Source organism: Oncorhynchus tshawytscha, linkage group LG25 (genome assembly GCF_018296145.1).
Source record: "Oncorhynchus tshawytscha isolate Ot180627B linkage group LG25, Otsh_v2.0, whole genome shotgun sequence".
In the NCBI taxonomy this organism is placed as follows: domain Eukaryota; kingdom Metazoa; phylum Chordata; class Actinopteri; order Salmoniformes; family Salmonidae; genus Oncorhynchus; species Oncorhynchus tshawytscha.
In genome coordinates this window covers 39506765-39528320 of record NC_056453.1, presented here as the reverse complement: position 1 = coordinate 39528320, position 21556 = coordinate 39506765, and the positions used below count along the sequence as shown (strand labels likewise).

General features: G+C 43.0%; 1 protein-coding gene across 1 annotated transcript; it reads left to right on the top strand.

Annotated features, from left to right (window-relative positions):
• The first annotated feature begins 44 nt into the window (after positions 1-44).
• On the top strand, positions 45-21076 carry LOC112223936 (tripartite motif-containing protein 16-like). Its single transcript, XM_042305739.1, has 7 exons — positions 45-1031; positions 11903-11998; positions 13418-13498; positions 13705-13857; positions 14839-15010; positions 19686-19781; positions 20017-21076. Exons 1-7 carry the CDS (start codon positions 45-47, stop codon positions 20655-20657), a joined length of 2226 nt encoding a protein of 741 aa, XP_042161673.1. The 3' UTR covers positions 20658-21076.
• Positions 21077-21556: the final 480 nt, after the last annotated feature.

The following is a 21556-nucleotide window of genomic DNA, read 5'->3' as shown; positions in this document are numbered from 1 at the left end:
GGCGAGTTCATCTGAGAGAGAAAGTGAGCGAGAGTGAGTGAGCTATGGCAGACACAGAACTCAAACCAGAGTCAAAACCAGACCAGAAACTCTGCTGCACTGTTTGTTCCAGTGCTCTCAATGGTGACAAATCCTCTACCTGTGGCCACTTAGTCTGTGCCTCCTGCCTGGGCAAGAAAAGTAAGGGCTGCCCCCAGTGTTTACAATGCTCTGGCAGGCCTATACCGGCATCTGTGGAACAGAACGGAACGATGATAGAAATAGTGGCTGAGTCTCCACTGGTGATCAAAACCGAAGAAAGAGAGAAAAGGGATATACAAACCCAAATTTCAAAGACACCAGACAAGGCAATGATACGGGAAGACCTGAAGGAATTAGAGAACCCTAAGACATCAGACAAGGCAATGATACGGGAAGACCTGAAGGAATTAGAGGACCCTATGAAATCAGAGGATGCAAAGATACAGAAAGACCTGAAGGAATCAGAGGACCCTAAGACACCAGACAAGGCAATGATACGGGAAGACCTGAAGGAATTAGAGGACCCTATGAAATCAGAGGATGCAAAGATACAGAAAGACCTGAAGGAATCAGAGGAAGAGAAAAATAAAGAGAGTGATCCTCCACAGCCTGCAGAGGAAGTGAAAGAGGATGTGGGGGTTGGGGTGGGAGACACATTAAAGGAAGAGAAAGCAAAAGGAGAGGTGAAAGTAGAGCCGTTGGGGCCCGATGATGTTGTGTGTGACTCGTGTATGGAGATGAGCCCGTGCCGGGCCCTCAAGTCCTGCCTCACCTGCCTTGTGTCCTACTGCGAGGCCCACCTTAGGCCTCACCTGGAGAACCCCAAGTTCCAGAACCACAGGTTGGTGGAGCCGCTGAGGGACATCGAGAGACGGACCTGTGAGACCCACAAGTGGCCCCTGGACCTTTTCTGCTGTGCCGACGCTGTGTGTGTCTGTCAGGACTGTGTGACAGAGGACCACAGGGGACACAACACTGTGCCTGTGATGGAGGCACGCAGAAACATTGAGGTATTGCATTCCTTCTTTCTCTTACTCCATTTCTCTCTCTCCCTCTCTCTCCCTTTATCTACCTCTCTCCCTCTCTCCCTCTCTCCCTCTCTCTCTCTCTCCCTCTCTCTCTCTCCCTCTCCCTCTCTCCCTCTCCCTCTCTCTCCCTTTATCTACCTCTCCCATTCTCTCTGTTTCTCTCCCTCTCTCCCTCTCCCTCTCTCTCCCTTTATCTACCTCTCCCATTCTCTCTGTTTCTCTTACTCCCTCTCTCCCTCTCTCTCCCTTTCTCTCTCTCTCCCTCTCTCCCTCTCTCTCCTTTATCTACCTCTCTTCCTTTATCTACCTCTCCCATTCTCTCTGTTTCTCTTACTCCCTCTCTCCCTTTCTCTCTCTCTCTCTCCCTCTCTCTCCCTTTATCTACCTCTCCCATTCTCTCTGTTTCTCTTACTCCCTCTCTCCCTTTCTCTCTCTCTCTCTCTCTCCCTCTCTCTCCTTTATTTACCTCTCCCATTCTCTCTGTTTCTCTTACTCCCTCTCTCCCTCTCTCTCCCTTTCTCTCTCCCTCTCTCTCCTTTCTCTCCTCTCTCCCTTCTCTCCCTTTATCTACCTCTCCCATTCTCTCTGTTTCTCTTACTCCCTCTCTCCCTCTCTCTCCCTTTATCTACCTCTCCCATTCTCTCTGTTTCTCTTACTCCCTCTCTCCCTCTCTCTCCCTTTATCTACCTCTCCCATTCTCTCTGTTTCTCTTACTCCCTCTCTCCCTTTCCCCCTCTCTCCCTTTCCCCCAGTTTCTCGCCATCTCTCCCTCTCTCTATTCTGTCTCCCTTTCTCTGTTTCTCTCTCTCCCTTTCTCTCTCTCTCTCTCCTTCTCTCTCAGTTTCTCTCTCTCCCTCTCTCTCAGTTTCTCTGTCTCTCTCTCAGTTTCTCTCTCTCCCTTTCTCTCCCTTTCTCTCCCTCTCTCTTCCTCTGTGTCTTTCTCTCTCCCTCTCTCTCTCTCCCTCTCTCTCAGTTTCTCTGTCTCTCACTCACTCTCACGTTCTTTGATACACATGCACAAACAAACATTTGCATAGATTTGATATCTAAAGGAAACACCTTGTGCATAAAGGGCCAGACCATTCTGAAATGACAGAACACCGTATCAGTTGTGTGGTGTTGTTATCTATGAATATTGGCCACCTCGTGTTTGTAAGTAAAGAGTCACCTAAGTTTCTGTACGTGGCGAGAGTGGAATAAAAACAGGCTGTTTTCTTCACAAACTCATCCAGAGCCGCTGTGGGAAGTGATCAGTCTGAAACATCCTACTGTATTGTATTAACCCATACATTTTCCAAATGCTATAGCCTACATAGATTTTTATTAAGTAAGTATCTTCAACTATTCGTCACACTTTACAATTTGTCCTTGGCATGCTAAGTAGATTTCATCTTAAGTCTTGTGCCGTAATGAATCAAAGGCAGCTACTCTTTACTACACTTATTAATAGACATTTGACAACAGGTACAACAGTGTACAAAACATTATGAACACCTGCTCTTTTCAATGACATAGACTGACCAACTGAATCCAGGTGAAATGTATGATCCCTTATTGATGTCACTTGTTAAATCCACTTCAGTCAGTGTAGATGAAGGGGGAAGGAGACAGGTTCAAAAGAAGGATTTTTTTTTTGAAAGCCTTGAGACAATTGAGACATGGATTGTGTATGTGTGCCATTCCGAGGGTTTATGGGCAAGACAAAAGATTGAAGTTCCTTTGAATGGGATATGGTAGTAGGTGACAGGCGCACCGGGTTGTGTTCAAGAACTACAACGTTAATGGGTCTTTCACTCTCAACAGTTTCCTGTGTTTATCAAGAATAGTCCACCACCCAAAGGACATCCAGCCAACTTGACACAACTGTGGGAAGCATTGGAGTCAACATGGGCCAGCATCCTTGTGTAATGCTTTCGACACCTTGTAGAGTCCATGCGCCGATGAATTGAGGCTGTTCTGAGGGCAAAAGGGGGTGCAACTCAATATTAGGAAGGTGTTCTTAATGTTTTGTACACTCAGTGTATATAGTAGTGTCTGACCGGTGGTAGGCAGGGCTGGCCCTTGCCTTTTACAGGGCCCTAAGTGAGATTTGGTGGGGGGGGGGCCACCCTAAGTGAGATTTGGTGGGGAGGCCCACCCACCTCGCAGACAAAAATGTTTTAGTGCCCCCTACACAACAGTGGAAATAAACATTTAAGTTTTTTAAGTTAATTTCCTGCTTATCTACATATTCTATCATTGGGAGTAGAGAAGTTTAGCAGTTTTATTTAAAAAAATATGCAATTTTACTCATTTTGCCATGGGGCAGATAGAAAAAGTTGCAGTTTTAAAGCTAATTTCCTGCAATTCTACACATTTTGCCTAGACGTATGCCATGTCAGTGATATCTGACTGAGAGTGACTAACAAAATCAATGGAGGCCTCGTGGAGGTCAGGGCCCCTGGGCACATTCCCTGCGTGACTGTCGGTATTCTGCCATAAATCCTACAAATTTAGATAGCTGGCTAGACTGATTTACCCTTAAAAATGACTAATTGAGTGACTGCCAGTGACGGACATAAGAAGAGAAAACCTGCTGAAACCACATTTCAAAATGGCACATTGTGTGTTCTACGACTTTATACAAAGTTAAGGAAAATTACTAAATAAAATCTAAACTTTATTTAACGTGAATCCGACATTTAAATTACTAATTGTTAGACAGGAACTGGAATTAAAGACACACTCAGTCAGATAGAACTTTCCAGAAGATCTCCTTCAAATGTTGATATTTGGTTGTGTTGACAACCAATACAATTCAACGTCGCTTTTGAAATACAGTAAATAGCTTATTAACTTGTCGACAAGTTAACAAATTGAGTCTCGAACTCAAACAAAAATGTAATGTATTCAAGCAGTACATTTAAATAATATATACAATATATTTTAGTAGACGCTCTCATCCAGAGCGACTTACAGTATTGAGTGAGTACATTTTCATACTGGTCCTCTGTGGGATTTAAACCCACAACCCTAGCATTGCAAGGACCATACTCTACCAACTGAGCCACATGGGCCAGTAGATACATCTCCTTTAAATGCTGATATTTGGATGCGTTGTAAACCAAACGCACTACTATTACTAAAGTTATGGTTAAGTTCTTCCTGGGTTCCACATATTTAATACAAAACATCAATAGACTCGGGGGCTCCTGAGTGGCGCAGCGGTCTAAGGGTGTACTAGAGGCGTCACTACAGACCCTGGTTCATTCCCATGTGTCACAACCGGCCGTGATCGGGAGTCCCATAGGGCAGCGCACAATTGCCTAGCGTCGTCCGGGTTAGGGGAGGATTTGTCCCCGGGGTAGGCCGTCATTGTAAATAAGAATTTGTTCTTAACTGACTTACCTAGTTAAATAAAGGTTAAATAAAACATTTTAAATAACAACTCAAGGACAGAGCTACAAAGATTTAAAAATAAGAATACACACTTTCATTCACTTACACAACATTTCAATAGACAATACCCACTGGGCACAGACGTCAATTCCACCTCTATTCTACATTAATTCAACGTAATATCATTGAAATGACGTGGAAACGACGTTGATTCAACCAGTGTGTGTTCCCAGTGGGTAATAACTCAAGGACATAACTACATACATTTAAAATAAGAATACATACTTATATACACTTATTCAGTAAGTACATAAGACAACAACTTTCTCACAGCGCTGCTCTTAAATGAACCACCTAAGACATACAATCAATCAATAAATCAATCAATAAATCTGATAAATCCTACGCTCACGTCCGTGGAGGCTCCTCAGAGGAGGAAGGAGAGGACCATCCTCCTCAGTGAATTTCATCAAAATAAAAATAGTGAAACACTTAAAACAGTTATTAGATAAAACTATACTAAATATATTAATGTCACCAAATAATTTATTGAAACACTGTTTTGCTATTAAGATCTACAGTAGCCTCAACAGCACTCTGTAAGGTAGCACAATTGTGTAGCTGGAGGACAGCTAGTTCCCGCCCTGCTCTGGGTACATTGACGTCAATACAAAACCTAGGAGGTTTATGGTTTTCACACCCTTCCATAGACTTGCACAGTAATTATGACAACTTCCGGAGGATGTCCTCCAACCTATCAGAGCTATTGCAGCATGAAATGACATGTTGTCTACCCAATCAAATGATCAGAGAATTAATCTAGTTCTGATAGCATAAGCGACAGCTAGCTAGCACTGCAGTGCATAAGATGTGGTGAATAGTTGACTCAAAAAGAGAGAAAGACAATAGTTGAACAGTTTCGAACAAATGTATTACTTCAAAAATGAAGGAGGCGCAAGAGAAAGCGAGGTATGTATATTTTGTTCGTTAGTTTAACCTACTCAAATACCCGGCTCAAACAGAGAGTGATGCTATGTTAGCTAGCTGGCTATGGCTATTCAACAGAGAGGGATGCTATGTTAGCTAGCTGGCTATGGCTATCCAACAGAGAGGGATGCTATGTTAGCTAGCTGGCTATGGCTATTCAACAGAGAGGGATGCTATATTAGCTAGCTGGCTATGGCTATCCAACAGATAGGGATGCTATGTTAGCTAGCTGGCTATGGCTATCCAACAGAGAGGGATGCTATGTTAGCTAGCTGGCTATGGCTATCCAACAGAGAGGGATGCTATGTTAGCTAGCTGGCTATGGCTATTCAACAGAGAGGGATGCTATATTAGCTAGCTGGCTATGGCTATTCAACAGAGAGGGATGCTATATTAGCTAGCTGGCTATGGCTATCCAACAGATAGGGATGCTATGTTAGCTAGCTGGCTATGGCTATCCAACAGATAGGGATGCTATATTAGCTAGCTGGCTATGGCTATCCAACAGATAGGGATGCTATATTAGCTAGCTGGCTATGGCTATCTAACAGATAGGGATGCTATATTAGCTAGCTGGCTATGGCTATCCAACAGAGAGGGATGCTATGTTAGCTAGCTGGCTATGGCTATCCAACAGATAGGGATGCTATATTAGCTAGCTGGCTATGGCTATCCAACACTGGAACTCTTCCAAGTCAAGGTAAGCCTTTGGTTTTATTAATTTATTGCCACCAGGACCCACCGGTGTAACTGCTAAACCTTCTTGCTGACTGTACACTGTACTGCATGATTGTAGCAGGTTTACTAACGAGTTAGATCTAGTAGCTATGTTGACTGTGATGTTAGCTAATACGGTGACAACGATGTAGGCTGTGTGTAGTGGTTAGCGGTTATGGCATGAAGGTTTGGCTTGAAATGTTTTTTTCGCCTGGTCACAGACAGCTATTGTGTTGTTCACTGAAGTCCACAAGATAAGGGAAAGGGTGAGAGGAGGAGAGCGCATAGATGCGAGAAGGAATTGTACAACAGACAAAAGATCATGCTGTTTGTATGTGGCTGCTATGAAAGTGAACCGTGTTTGCGTGTGATCAGGGGTGTATTAATTCCTCCAATTCTGTTGAAAAACGTTTCATAAACAGAAAGGGGATAACATACCTGAATCTGTGGAATTCAACTGAATTCAAAATCTTTCAGACACTTTCACTCTCCTGCTATATGAAATTATATGAAATGAATGCATGTTGAAGATATCATGCAGGTCATTAGGTCATAGGTCATTGGGTCATAGGTCATTGCAGAAATGACGTGGTGTGCCTGGTGGGTAGTCTCACTCAGTGACAGAGACAGTCCACGACCCTCAGGTCCAGTCATTCATTCGATAATTCGATAATTCCAACAGAGATCCAGGTTTTTAGCTCACACCTGTTATTTGCAAATGAACCGTTGTTGCAAAACTTTAAATAATGACATTCCCTAAATCAAGGAATGATTGAAAAACCCGCTATTGACAATAGTCATGCAACAACTCAATTACTATTAGCTGAATCCTTGGTAATTCACATGTGCAATGTAAATAAATAATCTCATAATGCTGAACTAAACTCAAGGTATGACTGAGGAGGGAAGGTTCTTCTTTATCTAGCTTTGTTCTTGTGTGTTCACAAGCAAATACCTCTTTTGAGGTATTACATAACTCACAAAGGAATGGTGAAGGCGTTGTTTGATCTGATCCGACTGACACATTGTTGAACAGGAGGCAGAGCTTGTCTGTGTTGAGCCAGGATAGTCTCAAACAATTCAGTATATGCCATTTATCCAGACTTATCCAAACCTCGTTGTTACTGTTTACTGCTGGCTCAGGGAACATCCAAACAAGATCATTCTGTTGACACACAGTTAGACACACGACGTGGGACTCAGTTTCCCTTCAAGGGTTCTCGCTGTTGTCTCACTGAGCATAACACCATTTACATTTAACAAGACACAACATGTCAATAGTTGTAAGTACTGTTTTGTGACGTGAGATATTTGTCTCTGTGAGTATAGGATAATAAGGATAATTAACATTCATGCCTCATCTACAAATTGTTTAAGCCCAAACAGGTCGAACCACTTTGTTGTTCCGTTGTTCTATAGAACACAATATTCGTTTTTTTTTTTCTTCCCCAGAGCAATGAGAGCGTGCTCAGACCAGAACAGGAATCTACTGAGGGGAAAGGAGAGAGTAGGACACATGAGCAGTGTAAGGGTTTTCCTGTGGTGAAGGAGAAGCGGACCAAAATGCAGCGTGGTGGTTATTCACGTTCTTTAATAAAGGAACTAGACATGAAATAACTAACAAAACAATAAATGTGCGAAAACCTAAACAGTCCTATCTGGTGCAAACACAGAGACAGGAACAATCACCCACAAACACACAGTGAAACCCAGGCTACTTAAGTATGATTCTCAATCAGAGACAACTAATGACACCTGCCTCTGATTGAGAACCATACTAGGCCGAAACATAGAAATACCCAAAACCTAGAAAAACAAACAGACTGCCCACCCAACTCACGCCCTGACCATACTAAATAAATACAAAACAAAGGAAATAAAGGTCAGAACGTGACAAGCAGCTGTTGAGTGAGTAACCTGGTCCCAGATCTGTTTGTGTAGTTTTGCTAACTCTGTCATTGATAATGACCATAGAGAGTTGGCAAGACAGCACAATCACAACTGGGAGCAGGCTAACTCTTAAAATGGCTGAGGAATATGAAAATGCTTCATTAACAGTCACATTAGGCTGCCTGGGAGGTTTTCAAAGTGTTGCCTTTCAATAAAGGATGCTCATTTTGAGCACTCTCATACCTACACCAGCACAGGTTTCTAGAATGATGAGAAATAGTTTATGGAAATATGCATATTGACATGCATGCAAAGAAAACAAATTGCTACTTTATTTCAAGCATCATACATTTTGAAATGAAATCAAATGAACCTTATAATTATCTGCACACTCTTATGATAGTGATATTTGCTAGTAATGTCTCTCCTGAGCACTCGGGGGATTTGGCCTATATGGGTACGGCTACATTGAAAGGTTTCTTACAGAAGAAATATGGACCACATATGCATAACGTGGTAACAATCAAAAGGGAAAGATTATGGGGATAAGTATTAGACTAAAAGGTGAGGACACAACAGTTCACCTGACTCAAGGCTGAATCCAAACATTACACTATTGATTTTGTGTGCATTTTGACATTTACTGTGCTTCTCGACCACATTTGTTGATAACGAAATCTGAAAATACTCTGGATACATTCAGGAACATTCTAAGAATATTCTCGGAAAATGTGGGGTAGGTGCGACGTAAGACGAAAACAATGACAAGGGTTTGAGGAAGAAGTCAAATTGGTCTGCAAGTCTTCAACTATAAGACGCTTTCCAAACTGTACCATTGAGGAACTAGAGCGAGCACACTTGTAGCTGTTAAGTTTGGAACACAGCCCCACATCCCCATCATCACACCATTATTTTATTTTTTTAACCTTTATTTAACTAGGCAAGTCAGTTAAAGAACAAATTCATATTTTCAATGACGGCCTAGGAACAGTGGGTTAACTGTCTGTTCAGGGGCAGAGCGACAGATTTGTACCTTGTCAGCTCGGGGATTCGGACTTGCAACCTTTCGGTTACTAGTCCAACACTCTAACCACTAGGATACCCTGCCGCCCCAATTGCTGTTGTTGTTTACGTAATCCATTGTAAATCGTAATCTGTGTCAGGTTGGCATCATTTGAAAGCTTCTTCTATTGCCAACGTGACTAGCTAAACTATACAATATGATCTTACAGGTTTAGGCTTCACAATTCAGAGAAGAAAGACTGTCATTTTGGTGTGCATAGAAGTGAGTCATGAGTACATTCAGATTTGTAGTCCTCAGCAAATGTTCTTTACAATACTACAAACATAGACTCATTATGTTCAGGACAACCCAGGGTATAACGCCATGTCATCATGTAACTGTACATCATAAACATTGACTCTGTACATTACATGAGTTTTATGACATAGATATGTGAAGTGCCCGTTTGGACTCACAGGTGTTTTTGCTTACTTGTATGACATCAAAGCAGTAATTATTATAATCTTTAACGTCTCATCTTTCAAAATACATTGAGCCCTCTTAATTTGCAGCATTTCCCTCACTCAGAGAACAAAACATTTGCCATATTGGTCTAAGGTCCATGGCTCGTGTTTCTTGGCCCAAGCAAGTCTCTTCTTATTATTTTATTTTTTACCCCTTTTTCTCCCCAATTTCGTGGTATCCAATTGTTGTAGTAGCTACTATCTTGTCTCATTGCTACAACTCCCATATGGGCTCGGGAGAGACGAAGGTTGAAAGTCATGCATCCTCCGATACACAACCCAACCAAGCCGCACTGCTTCTTAACACAGCACGCATCCAACCTGGAAGCCAGCCGCACCAATGTGTCAGAGGATACACCGTGCACCTGGCAACCTTGGTTAGCGTGGACTGCGCCCGGCCGCCACAGGAGTCACTGGTGCGCGATGAGACAAGGACATCCCTACCGACCAAGCTAGGCCAATTGTGCGTCGCCCCACGGACCTCCCGGTCGCGGCCGGTTACGACAGAGCCTGGGCGCGAACCCAGGGACTCTGATGGCACAGCGCCCTTAACTACTGCGCCACCCGGGAGACCCAAGTCTCTTCTTCTTATTGGTGTCCTTTAGTAGTGGTTTCTTTGCAGCAAATCGACCATGAAGGCCTGATTAACACAGTCTCCTTTGAACAGTTGCTGTTGAGATGTGTCTGTGATGCATTTATTTGGGCTGTAATGAATTTATCCTCTGCAGCAGAAGTAACTCTGATTCTTCCTTTCTTGTGGCGGTCCTCATGAGAGCCAGTGTCATCATAGCGCTTGATGTTTTTTTTGCAAAGTTCTTGACATTTTCCACATTGTCTGACCTTCATGTCTTAAAGTACTGATGGACTGTCATTTCTCTTTTCTTATTTGTGCTGTTCTTGTCATAATATGGACTTGGTATTTTACCAAATAGGGCTATCTTCTGTATAGCACCCCTACCTTGTCACAACACAACTGAAATGCATTAAGAAGGAAAGAAATTCCACAAATGAACTCTTAACAAGGCACACCTGTTTATTGAAATGCATTCCAGGTGACTACCTCATGAAGCTGGTTGAGAGAATGCCAAGAGTGCGCAAAGCTGTCATCAAGGCAAAGGCTGGCTACTTTGAAGAATCTTTGTTTAACACTGTTTTGGTTACTACATGATTCCATATGTGTTATTCCATAGTTTTGATGTCTTCACTATTATTCTACAATGTAGAAAATAGTACAAATAAAGAAAAACCCTTGAATGAGTAGGTGTGGCCAAACTTTTGACTGGTACTGTAATTCAATGAATCAACATTTTATTTAATATCATACAAAGAATGCCTATGTAAATGGTTAGTGCGTTTACTCATCCATCTTACATCAAAACAAGAGATGATTGGATAGTGAAATCAATAGTGTCCAATAGAAATGATCATCAGAATGTCAGGACTGGATCAGAAACCTGTACATCCAGTAGCTAGATCTCTTGGAGCAAGGTTGGCCATGCATGTTCTAGATCTATGCATTGTTACTTTTAGCACTATTGTTGTGGTCCTACAACCAATTCTAACAGTAAACCAGTAGCATATATAACCTATTGGAGATATACTCTTCAGTCTCTCCGGGACTTGGGACTTTCCTTGGGAACTTAATTCGCAGACATGGTTTAGCAGTTTTCACAGTTATCTGTATCTGAGGTTAGAAAACATAGAAATTAGACCAGGACTTGTTTCATTATTTTCAAGTGATATAACATTTCATATTTCATTGCAATTGTGTTTTTGTATTGTCACAGATCTCTCTTTGGGACTGGAAATATGTCCGTTAGCTTGCTAGCTGTAGCTAGCTAGCTGACGTTACCTAGAATGGATAGTTAACCTGATAAACCACTTACCCATGTGCTACACAACCTCCTGCTGCTAACGTTACTATACATGCAGGCAATGCTGCCCGTCCTCCTATAGTTTCTCCCACCAGCCTCCTCTGGTACAGATAGGAATTCTAGCATGAGTACCAGTTGCAACTCAAGAGTCACTTGGTTCTAAGAAATGCAGGTCCTAACTGTAGTGAATCAGATTACTTCCCTGAAAAACACAATAGAATAACGCAGAAATCAGATCATATCTGACAATAGAGAAACGGACAGGAAAACGCTCTGTTCCTGTGACTCAGCTGTATTGTGAACGATCCGATAAATTGGTCAAATAAATGAGTTGAACAGAATTGTTCACATAAAGGCATAGCTTCAGCACGACAACAACTTGGCTATAGTGCGCGCAGTCATTGAATTTCCCTCTCCTTCTCTTCCTCTCCTTCTCTTCCTGTTGTCCTTCCTGTCCTTTTTTTTTTAAATTCCTGACAGAGGGAACTACTAGATAAGCAAGCAGAGATGGTGAGGACAATGACAGCAGCAGAGAATGCCATCAACAAACTTCAAGTCAACACGGTCTCTATTGAGGTACGGTAGGCTGCCCTCCTTGTTCCATGTTTAAGGGATGATGTCAAAGACTGATGGATCTGTGACCGTTGAACAAAGTACTGGGTAGCATCCCTGTAGCCGAGAGATATCCCATCCCTGTAGCCGAGAGATATCCCATCCCTGTAGCCGAGTGATATCCCATCCCTGTAGCCGAGTGATATCCCATCCCTGTAGCCGAGTGTTTGTACATTCCAGATATCCCATCCCTGTAGCCGAGTGTTTGTACATTCCAGATATCCCATCCCTGTAGCCGAGTGTTTGTAGATTCAGATATCCCATTCCAGATATCCCATCCCTGTAGCCGAGTGTTTGTACATTCCAGATATCCCATCCCTGTAGCCGAGTGTTTGTAGATTCCAGATATCCCACGCGACCAGTGACAAAACAGAGACATGTCACAATGTTTTACAAGCAGTAAAAAAAAAAAGAAAAAAAAACGACTAATAAAAGAACAAGAGATACCTCTAATTTATAAGTAGTCCCCAGGTATCGGAACCGCCCACCCCAACCTGACAGGTTTACCCAGGTGTGGTGAATGAATTTGTATAGGGTTTGGCTCCACCGTCATGCAGCATTCCTTGTCCCCTAGGGATTGATTGTGTAAGCAGACAGTCAATACCTGAAGCATAGACACCTTTATGGGAAAATTGCAGACTGTGGAGAAACACACACATGCAAACACACACACACACGCACACACACACACACACACACCACACGCACGTATGCATGGTGGTATTATAAATGTTGTATTGTAGATGTGTAGTGTTGTATTGTAGATAGGTAGTGTTGTAATAATGTTATGTGTAGTGTTGTATTGTAGATAGGTAGTGTTGTAATAATGTTATGTGTAGTGTTGTATTGTAGATAGGTAGTGTTGTAATAATGTTATGTGTAGTGTTGTATTGTAGATAGGTAGTGTTGTAATAATGTTATGTGTAGTGTTGTATTGTAGATAGGTAGTGTTGTAATAATGTTATGTGTAGTGTTGTATTGTAGATAGGTAGTGTTGTAATAATGTTATGTGTAGTGTTGTATTGTAGATAGGTAGTGTTGTAATAATGTTATGTGTAGTGTTGTATTTTAGCCTTACTGGAAAACATAGTCACAAGAACAAACAAAAGCCACTTAAATCAGACCACTGTCTGTCTGTCTGTCTGTCTGTCTCTGTCTGTCTGTCTGTCTGTCTGTCTGTCTGTCTGTCTGTCTGTCTGTCTGTCTGTCTGTCTGTCTGTCTGTCTGTCTGTCTGTCTGTCTGTCTGTCTGTCTGTCTGTCTGTCTGTTTGTCCGTCCGTCCGTCCGTCCGTCACCTCAGCCCCTATATCTAAATATACTGTACCTAGTGTGTACACAATTATAAAACGGACCTGACAACACCTCTTCCATCTCCCCATGCAGAATTCAGTGACGGAGGTCCGTGAGGTGATTGAGAACCAGTTTACGGTGCTCCAGGCTGCGGTGGAGCGGGCCAAGAGAGAGGTAATGCTATTTATTGATGAAGTGATATGCCTAGCTGTTTTAGGCACTGTCCCTATATTTAGGCTGATCTATTATTTTTTACTTGCTTCTAAAAAATATATATATTGTATGACATCACATTTGATGTATGTTTTATGTACTGTTTGTTTCTGTAAAATCTGCATATAAACCAAGATTTTCTAATAAACGTATACCTGAACCTAAAGGTGACGGAGATCCTGGAGGGAGAAGAGAAGCAGGCTCTGAGACAGGCCGATGGGATCAAGGTACACCTGGAGCAGAGGTGCACTGAGCTAAAAAAGACACAGGCGCAGGTGGAGAAGCTCTCCAAGAACAAGAATGACGTGGACTTCTTACAGGTGAGGTCTTACTTTGGTCTGGTGGTTTACGATGGATTGAGACTGAGTTAGAGGTGGTGCCAAGTCCGTAGTTCTAGTCACTGACCTACGGTGATTCTCATCAACATTAACACAAGCCACAGTGCTGCTATCATACATATTCACTTTAATCATGGAACATGACTCAGGTGGACTCCCTACAGGTAAGGTGTTACTTTGGTCTGGTGGTTTACGATGGATTGAGACTGAGATAGAGGTGGTGCCAAGTCTGTAGTTCTAGTCACTGACCTACGGTGATTCTCATGGTGGTAGGTAATGCACAGACAGTAGCCTCATTTACAGGTGCAAAATCTATTTGGTGGTTAACCATGGACTGCTGATGAAGTGGTGCCACATGGAACATGACTCAGGTGGACTCCCTACAGGTAAGGTGTTTTTTCTCTGGTCTGGTGGATTCGGTGTTGCTTGTGTTGTGGTGCCGGACAGTGCCAAGTGACTCAATAGTGTTATTAACAAACCTGAAGTGCGTATGTGCTGCTGTCATACGTATTTACTTTAATCATGAAATACGACTAAAGTAGGAAAATGGTGGAGGCTGGTGGGAGGAGCTATAGGGGGATGGGCTCCTTTTATTGGTTGGAATGCAACAGAAAACAAACGCATCAAACATATGGAAACCACGTTTGACTCCATTCCTTTCATTCCATTCCAGAGATTACAAAGAGCCCCTATAGCGCCTCACGACAGCCTCCGCTGGTAGAAACTAACCTAATGTTTTACCAAAAGCCATGTTTCATCATTAGTATTCTCAGGTTCCCATTAACGTAAGCAAGTAAGCCTTGTCCAATGGCCAATGAGGGCAGCTATATCCTGTTCCTGTAGCATGAGACAACTTGATGTACAATTACACCCCCTTGGACAAGACGCCATTAGCGATACTTCATCAGTCATTTCCAACGGTGTACAAAATAGTGAACCCGAGGTGTGTTGTGTGTTTTACAGGAGTACTCTGAGTGGAAGAAGGACTGCTCCGACATCACCCTACCTGGGGTCTACATCGGCCTCATGGACCGGCTCAACTCCTTCAGCAGAGAGATTGTTACCTCCACACAGGAGCTGTGTGAGCTGCTGCTGTCCAACTACATTGAGACACTCAAAGAGACCTGCAAAAATGGTGAGCGCAGTCACCATCTGGTTGGCAGAGGCAAACTGCCATAGTGGCTGGCGGCAAGCCTCTGCAAGTCTCTGCTCACCCATTAGTGGGAAAAACATAACGGCCTGAGCATGCAGTTGCGGTTCGGGCACACAAAGAAATCCCTCACGCTAGTCACAGAGAAACATAGAAAGTAGAGAGGAAGTGATGGTGTGTTAGGAGGAAGAACAACACTTCAGCTTTGTGCCCCAGATGCAAAGAGAATCTCCGTAGACTCTCTACCTGGGTGTGTTTCAACTTGTCTACAGACCTGAGGTATCCTTCAGGCAGTGTGGCATAGGTGTAGAGCAATTGTTACAACTGGAGTAGAGTAGACTGGTAGACTGGTAGACTTGTAGACTGGTAGACTGGTAGACTTGTAGACTGGAGTAGACTGGAGAAGACTGGAGTAGACTGGAGAAGACTGGAGTAGACTGGAGACTGGTAGACTGGTAGACTGGAGTAGACTGGTAGACTGGAGTAGACTGGAGTAGACTGGAGTAGACTGGTAGACTGGCGTAGACTGGTAGACTGGAGTAGACTGGTAGACTGGAGTAGACTGGAGTAGACTGGAGTAGACTGGTAGACTGGAGTAGACTGGAGTAGGCTGGAGTAGACTGGTAGACTGGAGACTGGAGTAGACTGGTAGACTGGAGTAGACTGGATAGACTGGTAGACTGGAGTAGACTGGTAGACTGGTGGACTGGAAGACTGGTAGACTGGAGAGACTGGAGTAGACTGGTAAACTGGATTAGACTGGTAGCCTGGAGAAGACTGGAGAAGACTGGAGAAGACTGGTAGACTGGAGACTGGTAGCCTGGAGTAGACTGGAGAAGACTGGAGAAGACTGGAGAGACTGGAGAAGACTGGTAGACTGGAGTAGACTGGTAGACTGGAGAAGACTGGAGAAGACTGGTAGACTGGAGTAGGCTGGTAGACTGCAGTAGACTGGAGTAGACTGGTAGACTGGAGTAGACTGATAGACTGGTAGACTGGAGAAGACTGGAGTAGACTGGTAGACTCGAGTAGACTGGAGTAGACTGGTAAACTGGATTAGACTGGTAGACTGGAGAAGACTGGAATAGACTGGTAGACTGGAGTAGACTGGTAGCCTGGAGTAGACTGGAGAAGACTGGAGAAGACTGGTAGACTGGAGTAGACTGGTAGACTGGAGTAGACTGGTAGACTGGAGTAGACTGGAGTAGACTGGTAGACTGGAGTAGACTGGTAGACTGGAGAAGACTGGTAGACTGGAGTAGACTGGTAGACTGGAGAAGACTGGAGAAGACTGGTAGACTGGAGTAGACTGGAGTAGACTGGTAGACTGGAGAAGACTGGAGTAGACTGGAGTAGACTGGTAGACTGGAGTAGACTGGAGTAGACTGGTAGACTGGAGAAGACTGGTAGACTGGAGTAGGCTGGAGTAGACTGGTAGACTGGAGAAGACTGGAGTAGACTGGAGTAGACTGGTAGACTGGAGAAGACTGGTAGACTGGAGAAGACTGGAGAAGACTGGTAGACTGGAGTAGACTGGTAGACTGGAGTAGACTGGAGTAGACTGGTAGACTGGAGTAGAATGGTAGACTGGAGAAGACTGGTAGACTGGAGAAGACTGGAGAAGACTGGTAGACTGGAGAAGACTGGAGACTGACTGGAGTAGACTGGAGTAGACTGGTAGACTGGAGTAGACTGGAGTAGACTGGTAGACTGGAGTAGACTGTTAGACTGGAGTAGACTGGAGTAGACTGGTAGACTGGAGTAGACTGGTAGACTGGATTAGACTGGTAGACTGGTAGACTGGAGTAGACTGGTAGACTGGAGTCAGAGAGAATAACATAGTTAAAAGCCTCTAATCTAGGGCTGTCTGTCACTAGAGGGAAACCCAGCTGTGAGTTAGCATGTTTGATTGTCATATTAACATAGTATAACAAAGACAGTGTAGCGATGTGTTCTTTGTTGCTTACTCTATATTTACTAATGATTTACCTTCAGTAATGAACAAAGCAAGAGTGGTCATGTATGCTGATGACTCTACAATGTATAGTTCAGCATCAGAATGTAATGAGCTAACAGCAGTGAACTGAGAATGGTGTCTGAGTGGGTTGATATGAACAAATTGGTGTTGAACATTTCTAAAACTAAATGTATTGTCTTTGGTTCAAGATATATGATTGCTGATGATTCCCAATTGAATTTGTAGATGAATAGAACGACCTTAGAGCAAGTGAAAAAAATTACTAGGCGTCATGTTGGACTCAGCTTTATCATGGTCAGAACACATAGATAATGTTGTTATTAAGATGGGTAAGGGAATTGCTGTTAAAATACAATGTTCAGTGTATGTAACATCTAGCACACTGAACCAGGTGATTCAATCCCTGGTCCCATCACACTTAGAGTACTGTCCAGTTATATGGTCAATCCCTGGTCCCATCACACTTAGAGTACTGTCCCTGGTCCCATCACACTTAGAGTACTGTCCCTGGTCCTATCACACTTAGAGTACTGTCCCTGGTCCCATCACACTTAGAGTACTGTCCCTGGTCCCATCACACTTAGAGTACTGTCCCTGGTCCCATCACACTTAGAGTACTGTCCCTGGTCCCATCACACTTAGAGTACTGTCCCTGGTCCCACACTGGTCCCATCACACTTAGATTACTGTCTCTGGTCCTATCACACTGGTCCCTGGTCCCATCACACTTAGAGTACTGTCCCTCACACTTAGGTCCCCTGGTCCCATCACACTTAGAGTACTGTCCAGTTATATGGTCAATCCCTGGTCCCATCACACTTAGAGTACTGTCCCTGGTCCCATCATGATCAATCCCTGGTCCCATCACACTTAGAGTACTGTCCCTGGTCCCATCACACTTAGAGTACTGTCCCTGGTCCCATCACACTTAGAGTACTGTCCCTGGTCCCATCACACTTAGAGTACTATCTCTGGTCCCATCACACTTAGAGTACTGTCCCTGGTCCCATCACACTTAGAGTACTATCCAGTTATATGGTCAATCCCTGGTCCCATCACACTTAGAGTACTGTCCAGTTATATGGTCAATCCCTGGTCCCATCACACTTAGAGTACTGTCCAGTTATATGGTCAATCCCTGGGTCTATCACACTTAGAGTACTGTCCAGTTATATGGTCAATCCCTGGTCCTATCACACTTAGAGTACTGTCCAGTTATATGGTCAATCCCTGGTCCTATCACACTTAGAGTACTGTCCAGTTATATGGTCAATCCCTGGTCCTATCACACTTAGAGTACTGTCCCTGGTCCTATGACACTTAGAGTACTGTCCAGTTGCTCTAACCATATGAATATTATCCAAATGCATCAACATTTCTCATGGCTTCACGTTGAAAACAAATTACTATTCAGTCTTCTGATTTTCTTTAGGAATGTTATATTACAAAGAAAAAAAAACACAGTATTTATTAGGGCAGTAAGTATGTAGTAACAACACGCATAACCACCGAACCAGACAGGTAAATTCAGGGCATCTAAGACAACCCAAGCCAAGGACAAATCGTCTTAAACATACAGTTTTATATAGAGCCATAGCTGAACGGAACTCTTTACCAATCCATATTTCTCAGCTGAATGGAACTCTTTACCAATCCATATCTCTCAGCTGAATGGAACTCTTTACCAATCCATATCTCTCAGCTGAATGGAACTCTTTACCAATCCATATCTCTCAGCTGAATGGAACTCTTTACCAATCCATATCTCTCAGCTGAATGGAACTCTTTACCAATCCATATTTCTCAGTCAACAAGTAAATCCACCTTTGAGAAAAAAATGTAAGAACATCTAATGTGATAGACCATATGACTGGACAGGAAGTGGACAGAACATCTAATGTGACAGACCATATGACTGGACAGGAAGTAGACATGACTGGACAGGAAGTAGAACATCTAATGTGATAGACCATATGACTGGACAGGAAGTAGAACATCTAATGTGACAGACCATATGACTGGACAGGAAATAGAAAGTACATCTAATGTGACACCACATGACTGGACAGGAAGTAGAACATCTAATGTGATAGACCATATGACTGGACAGGAAGTAGAACATCTAATGTGATAGACCATATGACTGGACAGGAAGTAGAACATCTAATGTGACAGACCATATGACTGGACAGGAAGTAGAACATCTAATGTGACAGACCATATGACTGGACAGGAAGTAGAACATCTAATGTGACAGACCATATGACTGGACAGGAAATAGAACATCTAATGTGACAGACCATATGACTGGACAGGAAATTGAAAGTACATCTAATGTGACAGACCATATGACTGGACAGGAAATAGAAAGCAACAACTGAATGTTAAATGTGTTTCCTGTCAGGTATTGTAACTCTCTGTATTGTCTACTTGTTAAATGTTTGTAAAGTCTTAATTTGTAATTGTTTGTAATGTCTTATTAATTGGGTTGGACCCCAGGAAGATTAGCTAACGTTACGGCGTTGGCTAATGAGGATACTAATTAAATTCACAAAAGTGTCCATGCAAAAAGAGATTACTACATTCAAATGAAAACTTCATGCTTGTGAGTTAAAAAGTGAAGTAGGTCCAATGTGATTATTTCTGACCATAAAACATGTTATATTTCTCTCTCCTCTCCAGACATGATAGGGATTAAAACAACAGTCCATGAAATAATCGCAGCCAAACAGAACATGGACATTCCAGACCCAAAGACGCGGGAGGACTTTCTAAAGTGTAAGTCTCTTCTATCATATTGAGGTCATTCATACACAAACAAAAACAAGGCTTCAAATCACTTGAATGATATTACAGTAGTCCTTCAAGTAGTTACCATAATATTCTGTAGAAATATTCTAATCTTTGTATAACGAAATTGTAGTTTGAATCTGTAAAGTTGGCCTTGCCTAAGTTATTGATTCTTTTTTACTTTTATAATTTCTGTTATGTTATTCTCTCTCACGCTGTGCAGATGCCAATCCTGTGAGTTTTGACGCAGACACGGCCCATAAATTCCTGCGCCTGACTGAGGAAAACAGAAAGGTGACCAACACCACACCCTGGCAACACCCGTACCACGACGTCCCTGAACGTTTTGAGAGCTGGCGACAGGTACTGGCCACAGAGAGCTTCTATGTCGGCCGACACTACTTCGAGGTGGACGTGAGCGGCGAGGGCACGTACGTCGGACTCACCTACAAGAGCATCGACCGCAAGGGTCCTGAAAGTAACAGCTGCATCACCGGCAATGACTTCTCATGGTGCCTCCAATGGAACGGGCGTAGCTTCTCTGCCTGGCACGGTGATGTGGAGACGCCTCTAAGCGTGGACAAGTTCACACGCATTGGGGTCTATGTGGACTATAGCCGTGGATTACTGGCTTTCTACGGGGTGGATGACGTCGTCGGCATGACCCTCATCCACAAATACAAGGCTGAGTTTCTGGAGCCCCTCTACCCAGCCTTCTGGCTGTCGAAGAAGGAGAACGTGGTAGTGCTTGTTGAACCTGGAGAGCCGCTGACACTGAAAAGCCCCTCTCCCCCTAAAATACCCCTTAACACTGACGTAGCACCCCAAAGCCGTTTCACAGTAACTCTTGTTGTTGAACAATGATCAATTCGTCGGTAGTAGTAATTTTCTCCATCGAGCCTGAAAAGATTCAGAATGCAGGAAACAATGGAAAAAGAAACCAAAATCATTATCAGGTGACAAGAAACCTCACGAGATCTGTATATTATGGTCTAAATGAAAGTTGAATATTTATAATATATTTGTTCCTATTCTTGTTGTGTTGCGTGACTAGTCTTGGTATAACGTCAGTGGTTAGGTTACATCTAATGTGATGGGTCACTTTCTATTCATATTGTGTGTTTAAATCTGACACAGAACAGTTTTGATACTGTGACTATTTGAATGGGGGACTTCTTTGGGAAATGTTGGGACTGCTGTTACTGTTTACTACAAACTGTGACTTTGGAATGTACTGTATTTGAGAGATGCCACAGTAAATTAAATTTAATTGTATTTGTCAACTGCTTGGTATGTGTTACATGCGTCATAAAAGTGTATTTGTCACATGCTCTGCAGACTAACAGGGACGTGCTTACTTTACAGGTCATTTTCCAACAACGGAGAGTTAAACAAATACATACAACATTTAAGTAGTAACACAAGGAATAAATACACAGTGAATAATGAACTACAATAACGAGTAAAAAATAACATGGCTATATTCAGGGTGTACCAGTACCGAGTTTAATAAATATGAAATTCATTTAACATACACACACACACACACACACACACACACACACACACACACACACACACACACACACACACACACACACACACACACACACACACACACACACACACACACACACACACACACACACACACACACACACACACACACACACACACACACACACACACCACACACACACACACACACACACACCACACACAGTTCATTCATAATTGTTTGCCAAAAGATATACACTATTAAT

Bases quoted from the DNA above. Each gene is read 5' to 3' on its own strand.
- LOC112223936 (XM_042305739.1), top strand. From the start codon at position 45: ATGGCAGACACAGAACTCAAACCAGAGTCAAAACCAGACCAGAAACTC. The intron at 11,999-13,417 runs GTACGGTAGGCT...CTCCCCATGCAG, and splicing joins TCAACACGGTCTCTATTGAG to AATTCAGTGACGGAGGTCCG. The intron at 13,858-14,838 runs GTGAGGTCTTAC...TGTGTTTTACAG, and splicing joins ATGACGTGGACTTCTTACAG to GAGTACTCTGAGTGGAAGAA.